General features: G+C 40.0%; 1 protein-coding gene across 1 annotated transcript in view; it reads right to left on the bottom strand.

Moving 5' to 3' along the window:
- Positions 1–3,024: 3,024 nt before the first annotated feature.
- Positions 3,025–25,825, bottom strand: part of BCAS1 (brain enriched myelin associated protein 1) — a 78,688-nt gene continuing 55,887 nt past the window's right edge. The window contains exons 10-12 of the mRNA XM_077832320.1: positions 15,567–15,632; positions 10,052–10,303; positions 3,025–3,099 (exon numbers count right to left, since the gene is read on the bottom strand). Of these exons, the coding sequence (XP_077688446.1) occupies positions 3,025–3,099; positions 10,052–10,303; positions 15,567–15,632 (393 nt within the window). The remainder of the gene's footprint in view (positions 3,100–10,051; positions 10,304–15,566; positions 15,633–25,825) is intronic.

Below are 25,825 nucleotides of genomic sequence, written 5' to 3'. Positions count from 1 at the left end.
ACTTCACAAGAATCTAATTGTTTTTCTGCATTTCCAGTGCATAGCCTGGCTGAAAGAAAACTAATCCTGTAACGAGCAGAACACATGGCCATGGAGCGCAAAACAACTTAACTGTTGAATGAGCTCTTTTATGGAGGGCAGTCCATAAATCACTGTCAGTTGGAGGGAGGCATTTCTTATGCGAATGGCAGCTATTTATTTAAACTCATTTCCTAGGACGTTTACTTATTCCTGAGACAGCACTTTTGGTTTTAAAATTTGATTTCTTTAAAAATTCTAATTTAAGATCATTGGATATTTTGCAATATTTCTGATGTAATGTGGTTTGGTATTTAAAAGCTTAGGGATAAAGATAGAGCCACTCTGTAAAGTTCTTCATGTGATTTCTTGACAACTGGGGCTCAGTGCAGTATTTTGGTCTGGGAACCAAGAAACATTAGCAACCTTTCCCTTTGTCTTTGGCTGTGGCTTTAACAAAGCCCTTCCTCCCGAATAAGCTCTCAATCTTTACTTTATGTGAACACCTACGATCTAAAAAATATCTAAATTTAGTAACATGGCACTGGGATCGAGGAATCTCAACTGAATTCATCCCCTACGACCTTTTTTTCCTCTTAGGGCTGCATGTCGTGCTGCTTTATGAGAAGGCTGACTCTGCTTCTTCAAAGCTTGTAATCTTCCTGTTATCAGAGAGGAATCAAATGAAAGGGGTAGTTCCTGTGTAACTGGGCCCTGCCAACACTAACCACTATTTCATCAGTATTAGCCACTCGGTGGCATGAAGTCATCCGCAATCGCTCTTGACTTTTTTGACCTGAAAAATTGTTTCAATGTGACTTGTTTCAAAATTTCCTTGAATTTGACTTTAAAAAGGGTGAGATGGAAATAAAATGTTTAGATTTTGTTAAAACAAAAAAGTTCAATTTTTTTTTACATTTTTGGTTTGTTCCCCTCCATTCCCCCCCCCCCAAAAAAGCGAGTGAACCAAAAAAATCCATTATTCATACTGCTCTGTGTGGCAGTCACTTCCCTGATTCCATTGTAGAGATAAATTTCTCTTCTAAGGAAGTTCTGGCCTTCACACAGACTTTTTAGCATTATAACAAGTCAGCTTAGGGGAGTGACCTTTTTGTTTTGTTTTTTTGTAACTGACAGAGTTATTCTGGTACAACCTCTACTGTGGATGCAGCTATACTGGTATCAAGATGCCTTACACCAGTATAACTATCGGTATAACTATATAACCAGTATAACTGGTTTTGTACCACATTAAACTTTCCTAAGTGGAACAGTGAGAAAATGGGACCTTAACTTCAATCTGATAAAGCTGGATATAATAGGACTGATTCTCCTGTCATTTACACCAGTGTAATGAGAATTAACTCGTTGCAGTCAATGGAATAACATAGGTGTAAAACCAGTGAGCTCTGGATCAGGCCCAAGATGCATATTATGGTTTTGTACAATTACTCTTGATTTATATCACTATATATGACATCAGATTTAAGGCCCATTATGGTTGGGAGAAGAACAGAAAGTGCTGTAATTATTAAAAGACCAGTGTAGCTTTCTGACACTGGCACTAGTTTTGGTCATCAGTTGCAAGACTATGGGTTTGAGAGGCCCACTGCAGCATTATTTCCTAGCTACAAAGGGTCCTAATGAGAAAGACAGATCTTTTCACCTCTTCCTTCATAATACTCATCAGGAATGTAGTTCTGCAGATGCTATAGAATCCATCTGCTACAGTGATGATATTTGGAAAGGACTGAAGTTTGAAATCTGATTTTCAGTTCTAATCTATTCTTGCATTGAGGAAGTATGACAGATACTTATTCCACAGCCAAGCATGGTATGGATGTGTAATTTATCCTTGCTTACATATCAATGATCAAAGAACAAGGACAACCTGAGTCCCTGTATAAGGATCTTCAGTTAAGGATTAAAGATGTGAATGATTTATTTTTTTAAAAGGAAATGCATTTGGTTGTATATTGATTTATGTATGATTTAATAATCTATAATTCAGATGCTTCTATGCATTAAAATGTCAGTCCCACCATTCCCTGTTTGAGTTAGTATAAGTGTTTAATAAACCAAAGAAATCTGAAATCATTTGTAAAATTTATTAACCCTGATTATTACAAGAGTTTTGTAAAGCAGGTAGAATCCTGATCAGTCTTAGGGTTGCTTTTTATTAGGATTAATTACAGATATGAATGGAGATGAGTAACTGACAAAACAACTAAGTTTTTTTTTCTTTTCCTAAATCTGAAAAACATTAACAACATAAGATTGTAGATATATCCTCTGAATTAGTAGTATAGTGGAGATGCTAGCGCCCTCTTGTGCTGTATGAATAGTTTAAGTATTTGTATTTGTTATTCTACCTCACCAAGTCAAGGAAGAAACTGTGCTTTAAATCACTTTGAGCCTTTGCATTTTAGCCTTTTAATTTACATTAATAATGTACAGACCAATCTGAAGCATAATCTTAAAACCACTGATTCTATTATACCGCAGACCTTGCTAATTACAACATAATGACAAACCACATAAGGTTCGGTTGGTTGGTTGGTATTGACCTTTAAATATAAATTTTATCAAAATATGATTTTTTTTATGACTGCTTTAAAGCTCTGTAGCTAAGAATTCTTTGTCCACTGCTTTGCCACAAAAACTGCAATCCTTTCATCATATTCATTTACTCTGCTATTCATCTTTTTCACTGTCACTTTCTGACCTCACCTATACTTCCTCTCACCCCTATAGACTTAAAAATCATTCCCATGACCTCCCTTTAATTATATTACACATTGTTTCTTAATGACCTTTACAGTTACTTACTAACATCTAATGAACAAATTCTGTAAATGATACACCTCAAATGTACACAAACGTTTGCTTTAGTCTTCAGTGTGGCCCTCTTTTGATGACAGCCATAAAAAAGGAAAATAATGAGCCATCTTTACTGCAAGGGAGCTCATAAAGAGTGGCTGATTCTTCAGCAGCCAAGCATCTTCATTACTTGGATTTTCCAGCAGGTAGAATAGACACTGGATCTGTCTGAACTTCAGCATCAGATGTCCGTTTCGGCCCCTGAGGAAGAATATACAGAAACATGTAAAAATAGTTGAACCATGTTGAAGAACAATTACATCTGCAATTATGTTTTGGTCCTTTGCAAACAGACATTTCCATTGATGTTACCTCTCTTCTCTCTTCAATTCTTCTCCTTTAATCAGTTTTTAACACTACCGAGAGCTGGAGCCCCATCTGCACACTCCCCACAATGGGATTAAAATGGTGCAAGCCACAACTATACCTGAACATGGCTGTTGCTCATTCTCTCTGGTTATTGTTTTGAGAGAACTGCACTAACCAACCATGCTATATTATTGTGGTTCTAGAATAGTTCTCAATAAAATATCATTGTCCAAACTGGTTACTGCACACATACTAGAGCCCTTCAAATGGGTTTAGGAATTCTGCTCCCAGTATAAAGGAACATTAAATGCCTTTACGTATTTAGGTATTTGAAAATGTCATAATGATATTGCATTTGTAATGCCCTGTCTATACTACAAACCCAACTCTTTTGGCAACAGTTCATGACACTCCTCTATCCTGATTATAACAAACATGGTTGAGTTGCATCAGCTCTATTCACAACACAGACATGGCTCTGTCTTACGTTGGGTGAAATTTTCCAAGTAGTTAAAGCCATACTGTAAACCCAGTTTTAGGAGATATGGGGTGCCCTGCCCCATTTGTAGTGGTCTTGAAATCAGCACAATAAATAGAAATATGCAAAAATCAGTTGAATAATTCTGAAGGACAGGCTTCTTAAACAGTCTAAATCTAAACCCATGTCTAAACTATACAGCTAATCCATTTTAAAATTTAGTTTAGCTGAACCAGATCTAAAACCATTAAAAGATTGCCTGCAGTAGACCAGTACCATGTGTTAGCTATGTTTACGCAGCCATACCTACCATTCTGTCTAACTGTGTTTATTTAAAAAAAGAACAGGAGTACTTGTGGCACCGTAGAGACTAACAAATTTATTACAGCATAAGCTTTCGTGAGCTACAGCTCACTTCATCGGATCCGATGAAGTGAGCTGTAGCTCACGAAAGCTTATGCTTTAAAAAATTTGTTAGTCTCTAAGGTGCCACAAGTACTCCTGTTCTTTTTGTGGATACAGACTAACATGGCTGCTACTCTGAAACCTGTGTTTATTTAGTGCATTACTGGGAAATCTGGACAGCTATCATTCATGACTTCAGCAGTGGCTCTATTGCCTGGAGAGGACATGCACACAGGGTGACACCAATAATGCATGGAGCATTGCACTCTGGGACATACAGTTTCACAGAGAAGTGGGAGAAAGGAGGATTAGCTAAACTAGTCTCACAAGCACGGTTAGGGAATCCTCCCCCTTGTTCGCAAAGCAACAGCAGATACTTTGACATTAATCCACATGGCCATGTTAATGACCTGCTGCCTGCTGGCCATTTTATTTTTCTTGTTCTAAAAAATTGCAGCATAACACCTCTCCACCCTTAAAAACCACCACCACCACAGTTGGCCAAAGAGGGCACTGTTTTATCCTGTACAATCTGTGTTGACCCAGATGCAGACTGATGTGACTCCAGTGATTGTAAGTGAGTTGCACCCGCTTACCCCAAAGTTGAATTTGAACTACTGTCTAGAACTAGATTGTTTCTAACTGGTTATGCCCTGCAGACAGCACAAGCTGGCTTTCTAAATGCATCGATATTGGTAGTTGACCATAATTATAAATCAACAACACAAAACAAGCTAGTCATTCCAAATTTAGCCAGTAAAGAGAGTCTGAACATCAATTAAAAGATTTCCCAATGTTAGATGATAAGCTTGAAGTCTGTCAACTGTAACTGTGTCTGTGCAACGCATGAGTACGTTAACTTGAGAAATAAGATACTATTATTTGCTCTATTTCCTGTAAATACTGCAGGCTGGAAGTGAACTCATTTTGACTGACTTAGCACATTTGCCAAATAACATCATTTATTTATGTTCACCTATAGTGCATCCTGATCGCTGAGCCCATTTTCAAAGTGGCTTGTTAAATAAAACTGGAAGCTGGAAAGGATGCTGGCCTGTGATTCTTATTACCTAGAATTTTCAAGGCTCTTGAAAGTGTTGATACCTCTGTTTTAACAAGCAAGTTCCAGATCTGCCCTCAGATACATGGGCGGGCATGGTTCCCATTGGTCCAAACTCTGCTCTCAGTTATTCCTGTACAACCCCTTTGAGGACTAACCTGGAGCACATTTAATTTGGATTGTATCTGTTCTAAGTGTGGGATCAGGAATGTAGTGATAGAACGGCAGTTCTGATTCAGAGTGCGCTCAACAAAAGCATTGCCTCTGTGCACACTGTACTGAAGATCCCGATTCAGATAGTTCCCAAGAGTGTTTTCATGTGTGGAAATCCACAGTTTCCGTTTATTTCATTTTGAGTTGTCCTACTTCTGAAAATCAAGCCATTAATCCCTAGCTTTAGTAAATGTACATTTTCCTGATTCCCGCTCTACCCTAAATTCCTTTGCATTTTATTATGTTGTGAATTCCTCTTCTGCTTATGTAACAGACACAGAATTGTGTAGCTTCTTTCAATGAAATTCAGATAGTCAATGACCCTTGTTCTCTGACAGACCTATGCTATTGGTGCTGTAATTTTGCCTAATAGCATAATCTGTTCCACTAGTAGCTAGGAACAGATGCCTGATCTCGACTTTCTAATCTAGTGCATTCCTCTACATTCCGTTTCCTTTATACTATGTCCTTTTGCAGAAGAATCAATGGTTTCAGGGCAGAGTGTTTTTTAAAACAGCTGGCCAGAATTCAGGGGACAATCCAGTGGACTTTGCCCATGAAAATGCACAATGGAGTATGGAGACAAGTAAGGTCTAGAGAACCTCCACTTCTGCTAAAATATCTTCTATCCCCATTTTATCAGTCCAGAGCTCAGCACTCTATCAGAGAAGCTCTTACCAGATTTCTGGACTTATACTTTAAATGGAGGATACTATGATTGGTTTATGTATAGTCTAATACTCTAAGAGTTTAACTGTTACAACTTGTGGTGTGCACTTTGCAACTTATTTTGGTTTGAACTATTACTGTTCTATTGGAAAGTGTTGGTTTTTGGAAGGATTGCGGATTGACTTCCTTAGACATGGGTAAAAAGTTGAGTCATAAATGAATGAAGGAGTGGAAGTATGCTGTCAAATATTTCAGTCTGGGGAACACTTCTGTTTTAAATGCTGAATATTCTTCCTGATTGGAGAGGTGAAAACATCCATCTCCACTGTGCAGCAAGATCTGGTAGTGGGTTGTCTTTCCCAGTTGAAGAGCTAGCCAACTGGCCAGATAAGCTATAAATCTAAAACCTTTACACTGTATACATAAATAAAAAAAGAGTTATTCTGTTCACAAAAGAGGAAAGATACCTGAGTATTTTAGGGCTCTGTTAATGCAAGAAAAAATGATGCACTGTATGGCCAAATTAATATCAGGCATGAGAAATGCAAATTAGCAAAGAAAAATATCTCAGAGAATCTCTTTCTATTCTCTCTTCACTTTACTTGCTTGTAGCAGTATCCACCTCTCTGTCTCTGCACACAATCTCACCTCTCTTGATGCAAGAGCCTTCTCTGCTCTGGCTCTGAGACATCCTTCTGCCTCACTTACTCTCGTACAAAAACATATTCTCTTGTTTGCCTCCTAATCTCTTTGCAATTATTCTAATGCTGTTTCTATTTAAGGCCAGGTCTACGTACACAAGCTTACAGCGGCACAGCTGTACCGATACAGCTATGCCGCTGTTAGAGTGCTCATATAGCCACGTTATGACGATTGGAGAGAGCTCTCCTGTCGACATAATAAAACCATCTCAACGAGCTCCCACCGACATAATACTCTGCATATGAGTGCTTATGCCAGCAAAGTTTACGTCGCTCAGGGAGGTGGGTTTTTTTACATTCATGAGCGACAAAAGTTTTGCTGACATATGCACTAGTGTAGACATGGCCTAACTGTATGAAAAGTTTCTGGATGCAGCTTGTTTGAATGACAAAATACAAAATAAAGAACTATTGTCTACAAATACAGAAGCCCTTTCTCACTCATTGACTTCAGTGAGAATTTTGACTGAGAAAGGACATTGGTATTTGGCCCACAGTATTTGATTTCTGCAGAATTCAAACCAAGAAAGCAATTCTCCATTATTTCTAGAAACAATAGAGGTAGTAAATATTTGCCTGGTCAATTTGTAACCCATGTGAGGACTACCTCTACCCAGTTCCCATAAGAGGTTAACAAATCTACTACAGCTGCTAGCTAAATCCTTTAGCTCAAGCAATAGAAGCTCATGGTTTTATACCAGGAGGTCCCAGGTTGAAACCCTCCTGTTGGCCAATCATAGAATATCAGGGTTGGAAGGGACCTCAGGAGGTCATCTACTCCAACTCTCTGCTCAAAGCAGGACCAATCCCCAATTTTTGCCCCAGATCCCTAAATGGCCCCCTCAAGGATTGAACTCACAACCCTGGGTTTAGCAGGCCAATGCTCAAACCACTGAGCTATCCCTCCCCCCAAGTGGGATTGTGGGATTGGTTACAAATATTCATAATATGCGCCAAAGTGGGACTGGTTACAAATATACATAATATGAGCCGAGTTTTCCAGACACGTGAGCACACTGTATGCTTGTGAGTCATGTGGTACATACACACACATTTATATACTTGTGCATATTGGGGACTTGCACACACATTGAGTGGGAAAGTAAACATGCACTCAGGAGCACATGTCTAATAACTGTGACCAGTTTGTACAAAATACAAAGAGCAGGTATAAACAAGGTTCTGCTTCTTCCAGAGGATGCTGAGGAACAGGATCTACCCGTGACTTCAGTGGGAGCTGCAGACAGTGCTTAATTTGTAAAGAAAGGTGCTGGGGCTCAAGCAATTTTTTACTTTCATAACTGATGTGGCAAGCACAGTGGTACTGGGGCTATGAACTGCCAAGCCTAGAGGTGTTGGGGCTCAACCCTTACAAGCCCCAGGACAAATTAAGCACTGGCTGCAGATGAATGGAAGTCAACGGAAATTATTAGTACTTAGCATCTGGGGTGAAATCCTGATTTCAATGGCAAAGTACCCCCAGATTTTAGGAAGGCCAGGATTTCACTCAAGGCCCCTAAATGATACAATTTTTTTTCCTGTTTAACATATATGTAAGTGGCTTCATTATTATTATTAAGAGATCATGCAGAAAGAGTTAAGTTTCCTTCCTTCTCCTTCCCTGGACAATATACAAATTTTTTGTAGTGCAAATAGCACAGTGTAGGATAGATCACAATTCTGTGAAATGAATGTTAATCAAACACTCCTTATGATGTGGAAAAACATCTGCCACAAAATGAGTCATATTGTTCTGAACAACAGCTTAACTTTCTAACGTAATGTTCTAAAAGGGCTAGTTTTCAAATCAGTGTCAATTTAAATTCTGTTCTACTTGCTTTTTCCTCTTCTGGGCAGTGGTAGTTGGCTAAGTTTTATTTTATTTTCTAGCCACCCTCTGAGCAGAGCCAGGGGAAAAAAAGTTGTAAATAACCTATCACAACCAGATTCATTACAACTAAGGTGACCTCCTCGTTTTGTATTCTTCCCAGCACTGGAAGATGTCCACTGGTGATGTCCATTTGGGATGTAAAAAGATGTGGCTAGCCTTGGATGAGGGTCTGAAGTCAGGAGTGATCGCATAACACTTTGTACTCAGTCTGTCTGTTGTGGTAGGGAGAGTGGAACAAGTTGCTTCCTGCCAATTGATTTTATGAATAACTACTAGAAAATCCTTAACTTCTCTGTTCCTGGCACTGTTCCCCCCATCCTTCCCACAGCCCCCATTGGCCTGGAGCGGCGAACCGCGGCCAGTGGGAGCCGCGATCGGCTGAACCTGTGGATGTGGCAGGTAAACAAACCAGTGCGGCCCGCCAGGGGCTTTCCCTGAACAAGTGGTGGACTGGCTTTGAGAACCACTGGTTTAGAGAGAGGGCTTCTGAACAGAGGCAAGTGGCTATCTGTGAACTAGCTTTTGCATTGCTCACCATGAGAGAGACAATGTCGGTGAGGTAATATATTTTTATTGGACCAACTTCTACTGCTGAAAGAGACACGTTTTTGAGATACACAGAGCTCTTTTTCAGGTCTGGGAAATGTAATCTGAGTCTCCTAGCTAAATAGAAGGTGGGACAGATTGTTAAGCATAAGGAGTTAACACGTTGCAAGAGCCTATTCACAATGAAGTAGGCAATGACCACCTCTGCAGTCATAGGACAAAGGAGGATTAGTGGATTACTGATTGTTGTAATGAGACATAAAATCAGTGTCTCCATTCATGATTTTTAATGTCTAGCAAAGTTATGAATTTTAGCTCCCATGCTCATCTTTTGAAGGTGTGGTGCAGCTTTTCTTTGAGGATGAGGACTGAGAGGTCGGATATGGAGAGCGGTGGTTTTGTAAAAAGCGTTCACCTGCAGGTGATAGGGTACTTGTGTCTTATTATTTTTTTCTGTGTCAGTTCATTTGAGAGCTTAGTGATTGTCTGTCTGGTTTTACCCACATTGTCGTGCTTTGGGGGACTTAATAAAAGATATTACCTCACCCATCTTGTTTCTCTCATATCCTGGGACCAACACAACTACAACAAACTTGCTTGCCAAGGGCTCACTAGAACCAAGCATGTGTTCCCAAGACATTTTCCATCTGCTCTAATGTTGATTGGAAGCTTTGTTCCCACTTTTCCCTGCCTCTGGCTGAAAATGTGCTGCCGTAAGGCCCTGATCCTGCAAGCTGCTCCATGTAAGTGGACTCCAGGGCCGCTCCATTGAAGTTAATAGCGTGTACCAGTGCAGGGGTCTGCTCACAAGAGGCAGCTTGCAGGGTCGTCATTTAAATCAGCCGAATCACAATTTAAAAGCAAAAATTAATTTAACCTACTAAGCCCTTAAAAAATCCTCCAAATGACTGTCTCTTCTCTATTTTCTTGAGGGGGGAGTCCTTCGCAGTGTCTCCTCCATTCTGGATTGAGTCGGTGGCTGTGGTTTGCTGTTGTCTGGAGTCTTGCTGATCTTGGGTTTCCTGTTTGCTCAGCTCTGTTGTAGACGTTTTGTCTTTTGAACTCTCCTTGCTCTTCTGGCCCACAAGTTCACTTTCCGTTGGGGCGATTGGCCTCTCTGTGGAGCCTGATGTCTAAAGCAGTTTCAGACAATGGTTATTTTTAGTGGCAAATATAAACATTTTGGCAGGAGGTTCATAAATATAGTAAAAATCAAAGGCCACCTCCAATGTACAGAGCTGGGGCCTGATTCAGCAGCCTTTACTTAGGACAGTAGCCCCAATGAGATTGAGATCACTTATGTGAGTAAAGACTGAGGATCAGGCCCTTTCTGCATAGCCTTTATTTTTATATATTTCTACGGTGAAGCTTCTTTAGCTGGCAGCGGCACGTGATTAAAAAAAGAAAAGACTGTATATTTATAGATATATAGAATTACATGCATGCTCTCACAGCTGCAAAGATATAACCGTCTCTGCATCCCAAGCTGCAAAGTCCCCATACAAGCTTGAAAGTGCAAGGGAAGGAGCGATAAAGACAGATAGCAGGGCACATAAAGCAGAGGTAAAAATATCCCATCTATAAAATTACAGTACTCCACCAGGTGATTAACAAGCCATGATTTGGCCATGGAAGTCCAGTGCTGCATGGAATTGCCAAAGGAGACACTGTGAATTCCTCAAAACACAAACAACATTACAGAGCAGACAAATACAGTGAAGGTAAGAACTCAAACTGAGAAAACAACTGGATAGGGTCAAAGGTCACAAATCAAGATTCAGATCTGAAGAACAAATAAAATAACATGATGATTCTGTCAGTTTCTGTGGCTGTACATTTGTGCTAAAACATTTGCTTGCAAATGGGAATTTCTTTTTGCATTATATAAGACTTGTCAAAACTATCCTGACTCACTTATTGAGTTAAAAAGAATCATGGTAGTGGAGCCTACAAATTAAGACATATTTAGGCCATCTGCAAATTTGGCCCTTGCAGCCTGGAGATGCCCCCACGGTTTAACAAATTGCAGTGTTGCCAACTCTTCTGATTTTATTGTGAGTCTCATAGTAGTGGTTGTTTTTCTTGGAGCTCCATCTCCTGGAATCATGTGATTACAGGAGAATATCAGCTTTCATTAAAAACAAAGTAAGTCTTTAGCTATCATGGTTACAGAGAAACTTCAAAGTATAAACTCTAAAGGCTCAAGAACCAGAAGACAAATAAAAAGAACCCAAAATCTACTATTAAAAAAAAAAACCTCATGATTTTTAAGCTCATCACATAATTTTGGGGGCCTGATTTATGATTTTTGAATTCCTGGGGTTGGCAATACTACAACTGGTCTACTTCACATAAGTCCCTCTTTCCTTTTCATCATAGAATCCATAGGGTTCAAAGGGACCACAAGAGTCATCTAGTCTAACTCCTGGCCAAGATTGCAGGATTTGTTGTGCCTAAACTATCCAAGACAGATGGCTATCAAGCTTTCTTTTGAAAACCTCCAGTGAAGGAGCTTCCACAACTCTCCTAGGCAGTCCGTTTCATTGTTCTACCATTCTTATGGTTAGGAAGTTTTTTCTGAGATTTAATCTAAGGCTATGTCTACACTATCACTTTTGTCAATAAAACTTCTGTCGGTCAGGGATGTGGAAAAAAAGAGCCCCTCCCTTCTCCCAACCAAAATAAGTTTCACTGACAAAAGTGCCTGTATGGACAGTGCTATGTTGGTGGGAGATGCTCTCCCACTGACGTAGCTACAGTTGCTCATTGGGGGTGCTTTAATTAAGCCGACAGGAGAGCTCTCTCCCACCAGCATAGAGCAACTCCATGGGAGACCTTACAGCAACACAGCTGCAGTGGTACAACTGTGCTGCTGCACGGCCTGTAGTGTAGACATCGCCTAAATCTGCCATGGTGTAGTTTGAACCCATTGCCTCTTGTCCTGCCCTCTATGGCAAGAGAGGACTTTTCTCCATTTTTTTAAGGCAGGCTTCCAAGTATTTAAAGACGGCTATCATGTTCTCCCTTAATCTCCTCTTTTCCAAACTAAACATACCCAGTTCCGTCAGCCTTTGCTCATATGGCTTGTGTTCCATCTAGGGTGACCAGACAGCAAGTGTGAAAAATTGGGATGGGGGGTGGGGGGTAATAGGAGCCTATATAAGAAAAAGCCCCAAATATCAGGACTGTCCCTATAAACATCTGGTCACTCTAGTTCCATCCCTTTGATCATCTTTGTCACTCGCCTCTGGATCTATTCCAGTTTTTCTACATCCTTGCTATAAATGTACTGCTCACACAAAAATCTTGCAGGTCAGAGAACCTTTGTTTCTATATCCATGCCAGTTCCACTTCTGTTGAAGATTGAACAACTTAATTCCTTGACTAAGGCTATGTCTACACTACAGCCTATGTCAGCATAACTTATGTCACTCAGGGGTGTGAAAAAACCACCCCCCAAGCAACATAAGTTATAAAGACATAAGCGGTCTTGTGCACAGTGCTACGTCACACCACAGCTTCTGCTGCTGGCGGAGGTGGTTTTATGATGCTGACGGGAGAGCTTTTCACCAGATGCGCTGCAGCTACACGGCTGCAGTGCTGTACTTAGACACATGGCTTCAGTTATAATATTGTCGTTATTTTCAACTTTGAGCCCCTGTTCCTTTTCTTTTGGGTAGGTAGTAGGTCTATGTATTGCTTCCTTGTACATTTATTTCTCCACCTTTCCATAAAATCAAATCTATATCATTTCTCTGGAATTCCCTCATTCTGGTGTGGCACATAAGACGACCCATCAAATTTGGCTCTATAATCGGGTTTATAATGCAGTTTGAGCAACGGCACTATATACCATAGTGAGGCCAGCTTTGAGTCAGAGTTTCAAAGGAAAAGGAACATTCTTAAGGCAAACTCAGATTTATCGACACAGACACTATGCTTTATCTTGTAAATAATTGCATATGGGGTAAAAGAGCTGTTTTTTCTGTGTTCCGTGGGCACCCAAAACTTACAAAGGGGGTTTCTGAGGGTGCAAGGAATACAACGAAAAGTGCTACATAAAACCAAATTTAATTCTGTCTATCCTTATTCTAACTAATTTCAATGTCAAACAAGAAGCACTCATTTGCTCACCTCCTGCTTTGTCTGACAAGATACTTGTCCCTCTTATTTGCCATAGATTGCTTTTTGAAATGTGACTATTTAGTGGATTCACAGACCTGCATGAACAACTAGAAACAATCAAAGTACAAAGGTTCTTGCACTACAACAGGCCATGTTCACCCTACGGGTGTATGGTGGTATAATTGCTTCCATCATTGTAGGAATTCCACCTCCCCGAGTGATGGTAGATAGGTTAACAGAAGCATTTTTCCATCGACCCAGCTGCATCTACATCAGGATTCTGCATCTACATCAGGTCAGCATTGCTAGAGCAGTCAATGGTGTGGATTTTTTCACGCACCTGAGGACCACGGCTATGTTGACCTAAGTTTTAAGTGCAGACTAGACCTAAGTTCCAAGATGTGAGGACAGAGTCTAGCCCTGATTAACACCCTATGAAATCAATGAGATCATACAGGTTGTAAAGTTAGGGCAGAATCTGCCCTATCATGTTTATTCAATTGTGTGAGTTCCTGATAGTTATTGTAGTTTTTCAGGCCAAATCCAAACTGGCTTCAATGGGACTATTTTGATGAGTGTAGCAAGCAGATTTTGGCCTTTGATGTTACTCAGAAAAAACACTTTAAACAATATCGGTAATATTTTTTTCAAACAAAGCAGAAAAAAAATCAGATAATCTCTTTGAGGTGTTTCATATTAATCTTGAAAGGCAGGAAATTGACACATTTAATATTGATGAGAGTGACACCAGGAAATACAAACTGAAACCTGTGAATAATGAACCATGTTAATGTTTCTCATTTTAAAGGTTGATCAGCATCTGACAAACTGCATTACCTCTTTTGGAGTTAATTTACTCCCACGGAAAAAAGTAATAAAAAAGATTAACAGGATAGTATTTTTCCTGTCATGTTCAACTTAGGCTTGATCCAAAGATTTTGAAGTCAGTGGAAAGATTCCTGCTGACTTCATAGAGCTCTGGATCAGTCCCCTAGTGCAGTTATTTCACATACAACATGTCAGTAATGAAGAGAGAAATGGAATCAGAGCATTCCAAGAAAAGCTACAAAAGATAAATTAAGGCAGTTGTTTGATACAATAGCATAACCAGTTAAAAACAGGCAAAAAAATTAAAATAAAGTGAAGAATGGATGGATTCTCCTCAGTGCAAGTGAGAAGAGAATTAGGCCCAATACATACATGTTTTTTCTAGAAATATGGTAGGTAATTGGTAGCAACTGACAATTAAAAAAAAAAAAAGAAAAGAAAAAAAAAAAAGAGAAAAAAGTACACAATATGAGCCCAGGACGGTAACCTTTAGTCATCTGAGAAGCCTCACTGTAAGTAAAGACTTGTTAGCTTATAAGAGTAAAGGTTTCAGAATCAGACCTTGTATCTTCTGTGATCTCTACAAGAGAATAATCAGCTAAGATTAGCTTAAACTATCAGCAGATGTTACACAACAGAAAAACACTTTCCTGATGATAAAAATGAGAATGAAGAAAGAAGGTCTGATAGGTCAATTTCCATCACCGCTTTAATTTTGCTACAGTTACAGAAAATCATAGCATTCCATACATGGCCAGATTCTTAGCTAGTGTCAGTTGATTTAGCTCGAGTGACATAAAGGGAGGTCTGCTGATTTACCCCAGCTGAGGATCTGGCTTACAGTAAAGTTCACAGCTTTTGAATTTCTACTAGAAAAGTCAGTGATTTTATAAAGAAATCTTGGCACAATAAGGAATATAAAGGGACATGATCAGGTAGTTTTGGCTCATGCTTTAGGTTTTGTTTAAAGAAAAACAAAACAAAGAAATATTTTCCTGATTTTCGTTAAATTTCAGTGAAGGTTTTTACTTTAAATTTAACTCTTCTTCCATAATGTCTGTCGGCAAATAATTATCTCTCCAATAGTGCATGTGAAGCACAAGAAAATAACCGACTCAAAAGATATCTGGTTAATTTCACCGTCCAAGGTGATTGAAGTGCAAAAGTAAACAAATAGCATAAAGGCTGTAAAGGAAAATAGATTATAAAAATTGGTTCATTTTACTAATTATTTTATTATGAAAATGAAAAACATTTAGAATTTTTTTTTTAACCTTCATCCATCCTTATTAAGCAACAATGAATGGAAAAAAGATTCCATGGACATGATACCATCTTTTTACAATCAGCGATTTTTGTACTAAAAAGCCAATCAGATACATAAGTGGGAAATAAGCTACAGTGAAACCCATCACCAAGAGATGAATAAATCCAAACACTTACTTGGTGACTGGGGTCTGGCCCATTTATCTCTTCTGAACTGGTAGCCCCTCCATCACTTTTTACTGACTAAAATAACAAAGGAATATAGGTCTTCCAAGCTTTAAGCATAGATTCAATATTAAGTCAAAAGTCTAAAGGCTTAATTTAAGCACATCATTCCTAACAATGTAAACGCAAAACAAAACTATCACATCTCAAACTATCTGCAAACACTATTGAAATGGGTCCCCTTCCATGGCTGTATCTCCAAGGTAAATTTTTGCATATGTATTTCAATGCAGCACTGTAGTCTTTTGGAAGGGAATTTTCCTGTTGAAGGCTGTACAATATGAACAGTGTCTCAGTACATAGATGATTGTGATGTATGATAAGTGGGATGAATGGTGCTATCATCCCTGCCATCAAAGTTAACTAGGGACGTGATTCTAGCTTACAGCTTTGACAACTCGCCTTTATAGGATTATCCTCTTGAGAGGTTGTACTTGTACTTTATTTCTACATATATGCTTAAAGCTGCATTTGACAATTAAAAACTGTTGAGATTTGCACATTTTCACCATTGCTCTACATTTCCCACCCCAATGTATTCTATTTTATGCCTTAACTCTCCAAGGAGTGTGTACATATAGGCAACAGCTTGGTCTCAGCTCTTCTTGGCCAGAATAATCAAAGTAGACTCTGAGGCTGTAGCACAGGCAACGTGTTCAAAGTAAACCTTGACTCTGAATTACATTTTAAAAGAATGATCTGATATACCCATATTTTTATATGATATATAATTAGTTTTATGGGTGGATATGACAAAAGGACTCATTAAAATTTGGGTTAGCTTTTAGATTGGAATTAATAATTAAAAAAATTACTAGAACAATGTAAAAGTAGTCAAAGTGTCTGACTGGGTTCTGTTTCCAATAATATAACATGTTATTCTGTTGCGCATTGCTTAGCCATGGAGTATTAAAGCATAAAGTGAACCCCAGTATTTCAAAGTTCCCGAGCTTGAATGTCATTTTTCATTGCATAAGTGCAGTGAAAACAATGAAAGGATGTGACTTTTGCTCTAAAGATAGACCAAGCGGATTTGTGGTTTTCTGCAGCTTGTAGATTTATCACTTACAACAACAATATTATCAGCTCAATCCTGAGTGCAATCTCGTAGCAAAGATCTCTTTTTGGTGTATGATTCTTTTCTTTTCTCTCTAGCTGTTGAAAATCAATACTAAATAGGAGTTTGTTCAAAAGCTAAAGATTTTAAAGGGGTTTATTATGGGTAACCAAATGTGGGGAAAACATTATTCTCTTAGGAACATGTCTTGGCTTGGTTGATCAATTACCTAGTTATATTAATGATGGTTGCTATCTGTGAGAAAGGTTGAAGAAATTTGGGAGAGGAAGCACTGTGTGATCTTTGTTACATTACAGGTTAGTACTCTAGTCCATGGTGTATGATGACTGTATAGCGATAAGATCGAGTTTGCGTTTCTTTTTCAGTGACTCTTCTTCATATATGTTTAAGATTAATTTTAACAAGTAAGTTTACCAAAATAGGAGCCACTCTACTGCCTTTTATAGGAAGGAAAGAAGAATAACTTTAACAAACCTTCAGTAATCTCTCATCATTCAAACTACGAATTATCATCCGTGGAGCATAATTAACTATGGGCTAAAACAGTGGTGGGCAACCGGTGGCCCGTGGGCGACACGCAGCCCGTCAGGGTAATGTGCCAGCAGGCCGCGACACCTTTGGTTTACACTGGCCATCCACAGGTACAACTGCCACAGCTTCCAGTGGCTGCAGTTTGCCAATCCTGGCCAATGGGAGCTGTGGGAAGCTGCGTGGGCTGCAGGGACGTGCTGGCTGCCACTTCCCACAGCTCCCATTGGCCAGAAATGGCGAACTGCAGCCACTGTTGCAGATGGTCAATGTAAACAAACTGTCTCAGTGGCCCGCCAGCGGATTACCCTGATGGGCTGCGGGCTGGCCGCAGGTTGCCCATCACTGGGCTAAATCCTACAATCCTTACCCAGGGAAAATTCCCATTTGTTTCAATGGAAGTTTTACCTGAAGACTTCACCCTAAAGAACTGCTCTGTTCTTGTGTCTCACTTTAACCAATTTAGGGCTGCTATTGATGGGCCCCTGAAGTGTTTCCATGACAAGAAGGGTGGGTCAACATGACAAGATAGCACACAGGGTGGGAACAGGGAATAACCTTGCTAAATACAGGCTACATTTTTGTGAGTAATGGCTGTCAGTTAGAATTGGGACAGTGTAAAATACCTATATCTATATTTAAGAGGAAGTTGTTACTAAGGACTTGTCTATACTGGGAAATTGACGAGCATAGTTATTCCGGAATAACTCCCCACATGAGCACTCCATTCTGAAACAAAATGTGACTTTATTCCGGAATAATTACTCTGCTTCTGAAGCAGATTAATGATTCTGGAATAAAATCACTTTTTTATTTCCGAATAGTGTCCACATGGGGGAGTTATTCCAGAATATCTAAATTATACCAGACTACCTATAGCAGAATAGTTTTTCTGGAATAGGTAAGAACATAAGAACAGCCATACTGAGTCAGACCAAAGGTCCACCTAGCCCAGGATCCTGTCTTCCAACACTGGTCAATGCCAGGTGCCCCAGAGAGAATGAACAGAACAGGTAATCATCAAGTGATCCATCCCTGTCACCCATTCCCAGCTTCTAGCAAACAGAGGCTAGGGACACCATCCCTGCCCATCCTGGCTAATAGCCATTGAGGTATGCCAGTCAGTTTCCCCCACATAGACAAGAACTCAATCCCAGCTTTTCCACTGACCTCAGGTTTATAGCTCCACTCACTGTGGTCAGAGAAAGGAGAGAAATTTTATACTGTTCGAAAGTTTCCTCATAATATCTGCAGATATTCATGGCATATGATACATACTTGTTTTGATCAATTAAGCCTGAGTGGCAGGAGAGGGCTTTGCATCCATGCTTGATCACAGATGTGGCCTATAGTTCAAGCAAAATAATACTGACATTCCTTTATGTTTAATATTGTTCTAAGGGGTTGGAGTGAGTCAGTACTTGGTGGTGCATCCAGCCAGCCCTTCCCTCATGATTCCAGTAGGTGTTGTAATATTTATTCTACATAATAAGGTTTTAGGATTATCTCTCTGTGAGTCACTCTGAAGCTTAAAATGTATGAGTCAGTGTGGAATGATGGAAGCAGCTACAAGCATGGCTGAGAAGCTCTTTTTGTTCAGAATATCACCAGATTGAATCATAACCAGGTATCATGGTCTGTTACTATCCAATGTTTAGGTCTCAGACATTTATATTTCATGAATTACACCTGTGTGGTATACAGGTATGGTGTAGAGCTACGCCATGCTAAGAGTCCAAGGCCATTATGATATCAGAGGTAACTCAACCAAACACCATCCTTTCTCTATAGCTAATTTGCATGCAACAATTTCATTGATTGTATGAGGGACACTCTACAGCTGGGGTCCCGATTGCCACTCACACAAACCAACATAAATCTGCCAGCACAACCCCTCTGGGTCACACACCATCACAACCAACACAATAACCCCAAACACATATAGTCCCTCATGGCAGCACACACCTCTCATCCACCACCCACACAAATCCACACACCTCCCAGCACAATACAACACAATCAGCACACACAACCGCAAACATCACTCTGAAGGCTAGAATGTCTGTTGAGTCAGTGTGAAGCAACAAGCATGGCTGAGAGCGCTTTTTGTTTAGAATATCATTAGGTGCAATCATCACTGCAGTCTTCTACTGTCCAGTTTTTAAGTTGCCAGTGTTTTCAGATTTTTTATTACATATGACATTATGAATTACTCCAAGCGACAGTATTTCATTAAAAAAACAAACACATGTTTCTAGCCCTTACAATTCTAAATGTCAAGAAAGTTAGCCATACTGATGCTCATAATTTTAGCAGAAAAGCCCAACTACTATGGACTTGTAAGTGAGGGTTATGCTCTTGGCACAGTTTGAGCAGAGTAGCACCACTCAGGCCTTGGTTAGCCTTGATCAACCTCTGCCATCACTATATTGGACAAACCTCTCCCCTCCTTGCTCAACGGAGGAGCTGTAAGAATATTTCCACTGCCGAATATCCTGTGGACCATAGATGACAAAACATGTGGTCCATGGCATTTCTCAATAGGCACACAGGCAATAATAACTTGTTCCATTTCCTCTGTGGAAATCTAATCTATGAGTTATGAAAAAATAGGGACCTCCTTCCTTCACTGGTAATCAAAGATAAACTATATAAATCTTCATCAAACAACCTGAGGCTCTAACTTGTCTTTTGTGTTCCGCTAAGGAGAGAGCTCTTCTGCTCAACCAAAATGGTAGAAGCAACACTAAAACTGCTGTAGGCTCATAACATCTCCAAACCAGAGTTTTGCCTCCAATGAAAAAAGGACAAATTCTACCATTCTGGCATATAACTGGTTCACTTTGAATAATCTTTGGATGGCCATTGGTTTTTGTCCTCAAGCTGCCAAATTGCTCCAGGCTCAGGACCCCCATTTATGAAAAGTCCACCGGGGAGGTTATTGTTATGGGAAGTGACTGCTACCTTCACTCTGATGGGGAGGCCCACACTGCCCAAAAGTGGATTGCAGAAACTGGAAAGGGGTCTTGCCCATGAAGGCATGGCACGTCCTGATTCCTTGCAGTAGCTTCTCCCAACAGGTTTCATATAATCCTGGAAGTCTATGGTGACAATACTGACTGCCCCCTCCATTGCTAAGAATCCTTCTCTGAGTGCAGGGGATTAGCTGGCACTTGGCTGAAACCAGGATCTTTGATTTTTCTTTTAAAAGTAATAATTCTCCACAACTGCTCCCTTTTAATGGAGGAAGAGGAACTGGTAAACTGCTTCTCCATCTGGAACATACTTTACCGACAGAGGAAAGTGTTAGAATCTCTGTAAAGATTCCAATTATGGAATAACCCATCATAGACTAGTGCTTGGTTGGCTTGTATCCATCTAGGCTCATATAGAGCCCCTGTCACCATAATATCTGAACGCCTTACAAACAATCCTTTCAGCACCCACCAGTTGTGGATAATATCTCCCTATTTCACAGATAGGGAATCATGGCACAGAGAGATTGTGACTTCTCTAAAGTCACAGAGGAAATCTGTGGCAGAGCCAGAAATGAACCTAGATATCCTGAATCCTAGTCTAGAGCCTTAAATAAAAGACCATCCTTCTCTAAAGCTTCAAGATTGATATCTCTTTTTGGTTTTTGTGTGTAATATAATTGTGGATGTTCTCATTATCCATATAAAATATGCTCTGGTTTTGAATCATGCTGAATGCTTGGCCCTGATGATATCTTGTAGCAGAGAGTTCTACTGGTAAATTATTCATTCATTTATATAATATATATATATCGAGAGAGAGAGAGAGATTTCCTTTTGAATAATTCTTAATATTGCTGCTTTTCATTTTTATTGAATTCTCCCTTGTTCACCTACCTCAGGAAATAGAGGTGAAGGATCCCATTACTTTTCTGACTCATCAGGTTAACCTGAAGGTGTCAAATGAAACACAGCATAGACAAAATCTCTTATATTTGTAGCAATTGGGAAAGTGAGAGCCTTTTGGATCCCCTTCCACAAGCATTGCGGAAAAAGTAGAAACCCAGATAATCAATTTAAAATTAAGACAGTTCCTACTTCAACAATGTCAATAGCTGTAATGATATGTCCATTACCTAAAGGAATATAACAACAACAACTAAGCTAGAGATAAATCATTACCCAACCAAGAAGCTTGTGGCCATGCAAACACGAGGCCCTGCAACATTCCATTCCAGATACAAACTCCCCTTGTAATAATCATTTAAGTATCAGAGGCCTTGAATAAATATTTGTTAAGATACTATCTTTTAAGGATTTATTGCCTGTTCCACCCTTGACAAGGAAACACCTAAGGAAGTGTCAGATGAGTTGGTGGCCTGTATCAAGTGTGTGGTACATCTTGTACAGCCGAGGGTATTTCTTTTAGTCATTTTTCACAACTCCAATAGCCTCCTTGCCACAGTGTCCCATGTTATGACTCTTTAGGTGTAGTATTAGAAAGCACATTTTGGCACTGGTTGGGTTTTCTCCTGTTTTGTAGGTGAGAGTTTTATGAAACAGATCTAAACCCGTAAGTCATTGCTTTAGCTTTAGGTCGTTGGTGTTAAAGATTAAACTCGTCACCCACATGTAGGAGGCATATAGGCTGCGGTGAAAAGTTGAAAGGTACAATCCAAACACAGTGGGCCTGATTGTTCAGTCCAACACCCCATAGTGTCCCTCCTAGAGAGACGTACAGATGACATCAAATAGCCTTTGAGTGGAAATTACAGCTACTTGGTTACCACAGTACCCAGCTGTTCTGTGCAAAGAGATTCCCCACCACACACATCTCTGCACAGTACCAAGCCCAACTGGAGCACAGGCACTTCTCCCTCCAGGTGACCCCCAGGAGTGGACGAGCATGTCAGGGGAACAGGATGAGGTGGGGAGATATGAAGCTATAATTACCCAGCTCTAGACAACAGCTGGGGAATCCTAAACACTTCCTGCACATTTCAGCATGTGGTTATTTGTCGAAAAATGTTAGGAAAGGTGGTTGTTCATCATTTGTTACCCTTCTGCTTTTAAAAACTTTCATCCGGTTAGGGAGCAGAAATAACACCATGCAACTTAGGTGACCAATCACACATCAAATAATATACCTACTCAATGTCTAGTATTCTAGGCAACCAGATGGATAGTATCCAATAAAGTGAAAATCATTCAGTGAAATTATTTGGCACATACTTCAAGAACAACAAAGGAAATCAGGGTCTGTTTGGGAATGATTGGATAAACCAAAATGGGCTAAATCAACAATAAACAGTTCAAAATGCCGTAGGTTCAGTTATGCAATTAGTACAAATCTGTTTTCAGCATGGAGGGGATATTTGTCATAGTCTTAGTTCCTTGTTTTTATTCCTTAACAATGAGGATAATATATCAGCGTCTTCCTCTTTTAAAGAAGCAGAAAACAGAGACGCTGAGCCAAGACCAACTCCTTGCTCTGATTAGAGCAGTGTTACATTTAGTGCTTTTTAACAGAGTCTTGTTTGTTTTGTCATGGCGACGTAAGATAGGCATGGAAAAGAGCTTTATATTTAACCAGTGCTACTTTTTAAATTTTTCAGGGTGGGGGTGGGGGTGTCATGGTCATCTCAGAATTGAAGCCTGATGTACATAGCTGCTGATTCATATGGCCTGCTTTTGTAACAAGTTAGGCATGCATTTGTTTACAAGCTTACATGATCAATTGGGTGACAAATTTTTATGTAAAAAGAAAAGGAGTACTTGTGACACCTTAGAGACTAACCAATTTATTTGAGCATAAGCTTTTGTGAGCTACAGCTCACTTCATCAGATGCATACTGTGGAAACTGCAGAAGACCTGCCTTATTGCATCCGATGAAGTGAGCTGTAGCTCACGAAAGCTTATGCTCAAATAAATTGGTTAGTCTCTAAGGTGCCACAAGTACTCCTTTTCTTTTTGCAAATACAGACTAACACGGCTGTTACTCTGAAATTTTTATGTGCAATTACCAAATGTCCATATGCAAACAAAGATTTGGGGCTGGAACTGGGATTTAAAAAAAAAAAAAAAAAAAAAAAGCCCCAGTGAGTTAAGTGCCCAGTTCCCTTTGAAATTAAATGGTTGTTGGGTGCCTGACTCCTTTAGATACTTTAGAATATCGGAAACTAGATCCTAATTGTATTACTAATCTGCATGGTGTGCTGGATGCCTTCCATTCAGTCTACATGGGGAAGCAACCCTCTTTGTTCAGTGAATGATAGTGGAAACAGGGAGTTTGATTGGATTGCAGTATTGAATGTGTCTGTGTGTCAGAAAAGAAGCAGAAAGCTAGCACAAAAGCTAGGAGACAGCCAGAAAAGTACTTTTAGGATGGCCTTCCTTCGGAAGAAGCAGAGAGAGAAAGCGCAAGAGCACTTTGGGGCAGAGTGCTCACTGGAAAGAGGCTTGGAAGTGCAAGCCTGCTGTGTTCAGGGAAACAGGACTTCGTGTACATTCTTTGTACATAAACAAGACTGCACTCAAGAAATACCTGACTCCATCACCAATTTCTCCTCCTAATGGAAACAACCCGCAAAGCCCCAAGCATCAATTAACCACTCAGACCTGAGGGACAACAGTATGACAACTTGTTCTCTTTACAGTCCTTCATCTCCACGCCTCTCCATTTGTTTGTCTCAGCCACGTGTTTCATCATGTCACAGCCAAAATGGTGAGTTCTTTGGGGCTAGGACTGTTTTTTTTTTAATTGCATGTCTGCACAGCTCCTAGCACGATTGAGCTCTGATCCTGTACTGATACCTGTAGCTGCTACAATAAACAATTCTCCCCAATCTTCAGATCTGCCATTCTGGAAGCTGGGGATCTCAGAAGTATAAGGATGCACAAACCATCCTCTTTCTTCTAGGAATACCCACTGCACAGAGGTCTAGGACCAGGAGATTGTGCAGAGTTGCTCTGTCAGCACTATGCCCCCTGGATATCCCTTATAAATCTTCAGGGAATTGGTTAAATCAGCTTTCTACCTGCTTTCAGCAACTGGAGCAGACCCGAGAATCCACATGTGTGCTGAAAAAATATGAGAATTTACTTGTGGCAATGGTATTTTCAAATTAGAGTGCAGTGGTCCAGCCAAATGCATACCTAACTTGTTAAAAGAATGTAGGGTGATCCAGATAATGGCTCTGTCATAAATATAAAGGGAAGGGTAAACACCTTTAAATGCCTCCTGGCCAGAGGAAAAACCCTTTCACCTGTAAAGGATTAAGAAGCTAAGATAACCTCGCTGGCACCTGACCAAAATGACCAATGAGGAGACAAGATACTTTCAAAGCTGGGGGGGACGACGGGGGGTTTTGGGGGGGAACGGACGACAAAGGGTTCTCTCTGTCTGTGTGTTTTTTTCGCCAGGACCAGAGCAGGAATGCAGGTCAGAACTCCTGTAAAGAGTCAGTAAGCAATCTAGTTAGATATGCATTAAATTCTGTTTTGTTTAAATGGCTGATAAAATAAGTTGTGCTGAATGGAATGTATATTCCTGTTTTTGTGTCTTTTTGTAACTTAAGGTTTTGCCTAGAGGGATTCTCTATGTTTTGAATCTGATTACCCGGTAAGGTATTTACCATCCTGATTTTACAGAGGTGATTCTTTTACTTTTTCTTTAATTAAAATTCTTCTTTTAAGAACCTGATTGCTTTTTCATTGTTCTTAAGATCCAAGGGTTTGGATCTGTGTTCACCTATGCAAATTGGTGAGGATGTTTATCAAGCCTTCCCCAGGAAAGAGGGTGTGGTGCTTGGGGGGATATTTTTTGGGGGAGACGTTTCCAAGTGGGCACTTCCCCTGATCTTTGTGTAACACTTTGGTGGTGGCAGCTTTTAACCTAAGCTGATAAGAATAAGCTTAGGGGGATCTTTCATGCAGGTCCCCACATCTGTACCCTAGAGTTCAGAGTGGGGAAGGAACCTTGACAGGCTCCGATTTCAAAAACTCTGCATCCACCTAATTTCTGCATACAGTTTCCACAATTGTGCATACACATATTTGAAAACATGCCATGACATGCTGGGCCATGATATGATGTCAGATAAAAGCTAAATTCTATACAGCTATGACTCCATATCAGGTAACTACCTAACCAATAAAGCAGCATCTGAACCACCTAGCCAAAACAGATAAAATGCTTTTAAAAGTCCCAGACCTGATAGTGTTTTAATCAGAGCAGCAGGTTAGTTCTATACCAGGACTGTTTTCTTTTCTGCTTCTTTAGGATCATTTGAAGAAGTGACCTCAACTGCAGTGAATGAGTGTACAATTGCCGGTTAGATTACTACACTGTCATTTGCATGTGCGTTTACCATGATAGTGGTTCGTGTCCATGGAAATAACAAGATACATGCCACTTATTACCTTGATCAGTTCCTTGTATGTTGTTTCCATTTCCACCCCACTTTGTCAGCAGTTGAGGGTTATATTTTGATTTTGTCTTTTTAGATTGTAAGATTGGTGAAGTAAGGGGCTGTATCTAGGTAGCTAGCCCCACTTGGGCTGACAATGGGGTTTGAACCTGAGACCTTCAGCATGCTAAGCATAACCCTCTGTCTCTGACCTAAAGAAC

This window comes from Eretmochelys imbricata, chromosome 13 (genome assembly GCF_965152235.1).
Source record: "Eretmochelys imbricata isolate rEreImb1 chromosome 13, rEreImb1.hap1, whole genome shotgun sequence".
NCBI lineage: Eukaryota > Metazoa > Chordata > Testudines > Cheloniidae > Eretmochelys > Eretmochelys imbricata.
The sequence above is the reverse complement of the archived record's forward strand: the minus strand, read 5'-3'. Positions and strand labels throughout refer to the sequence as shown.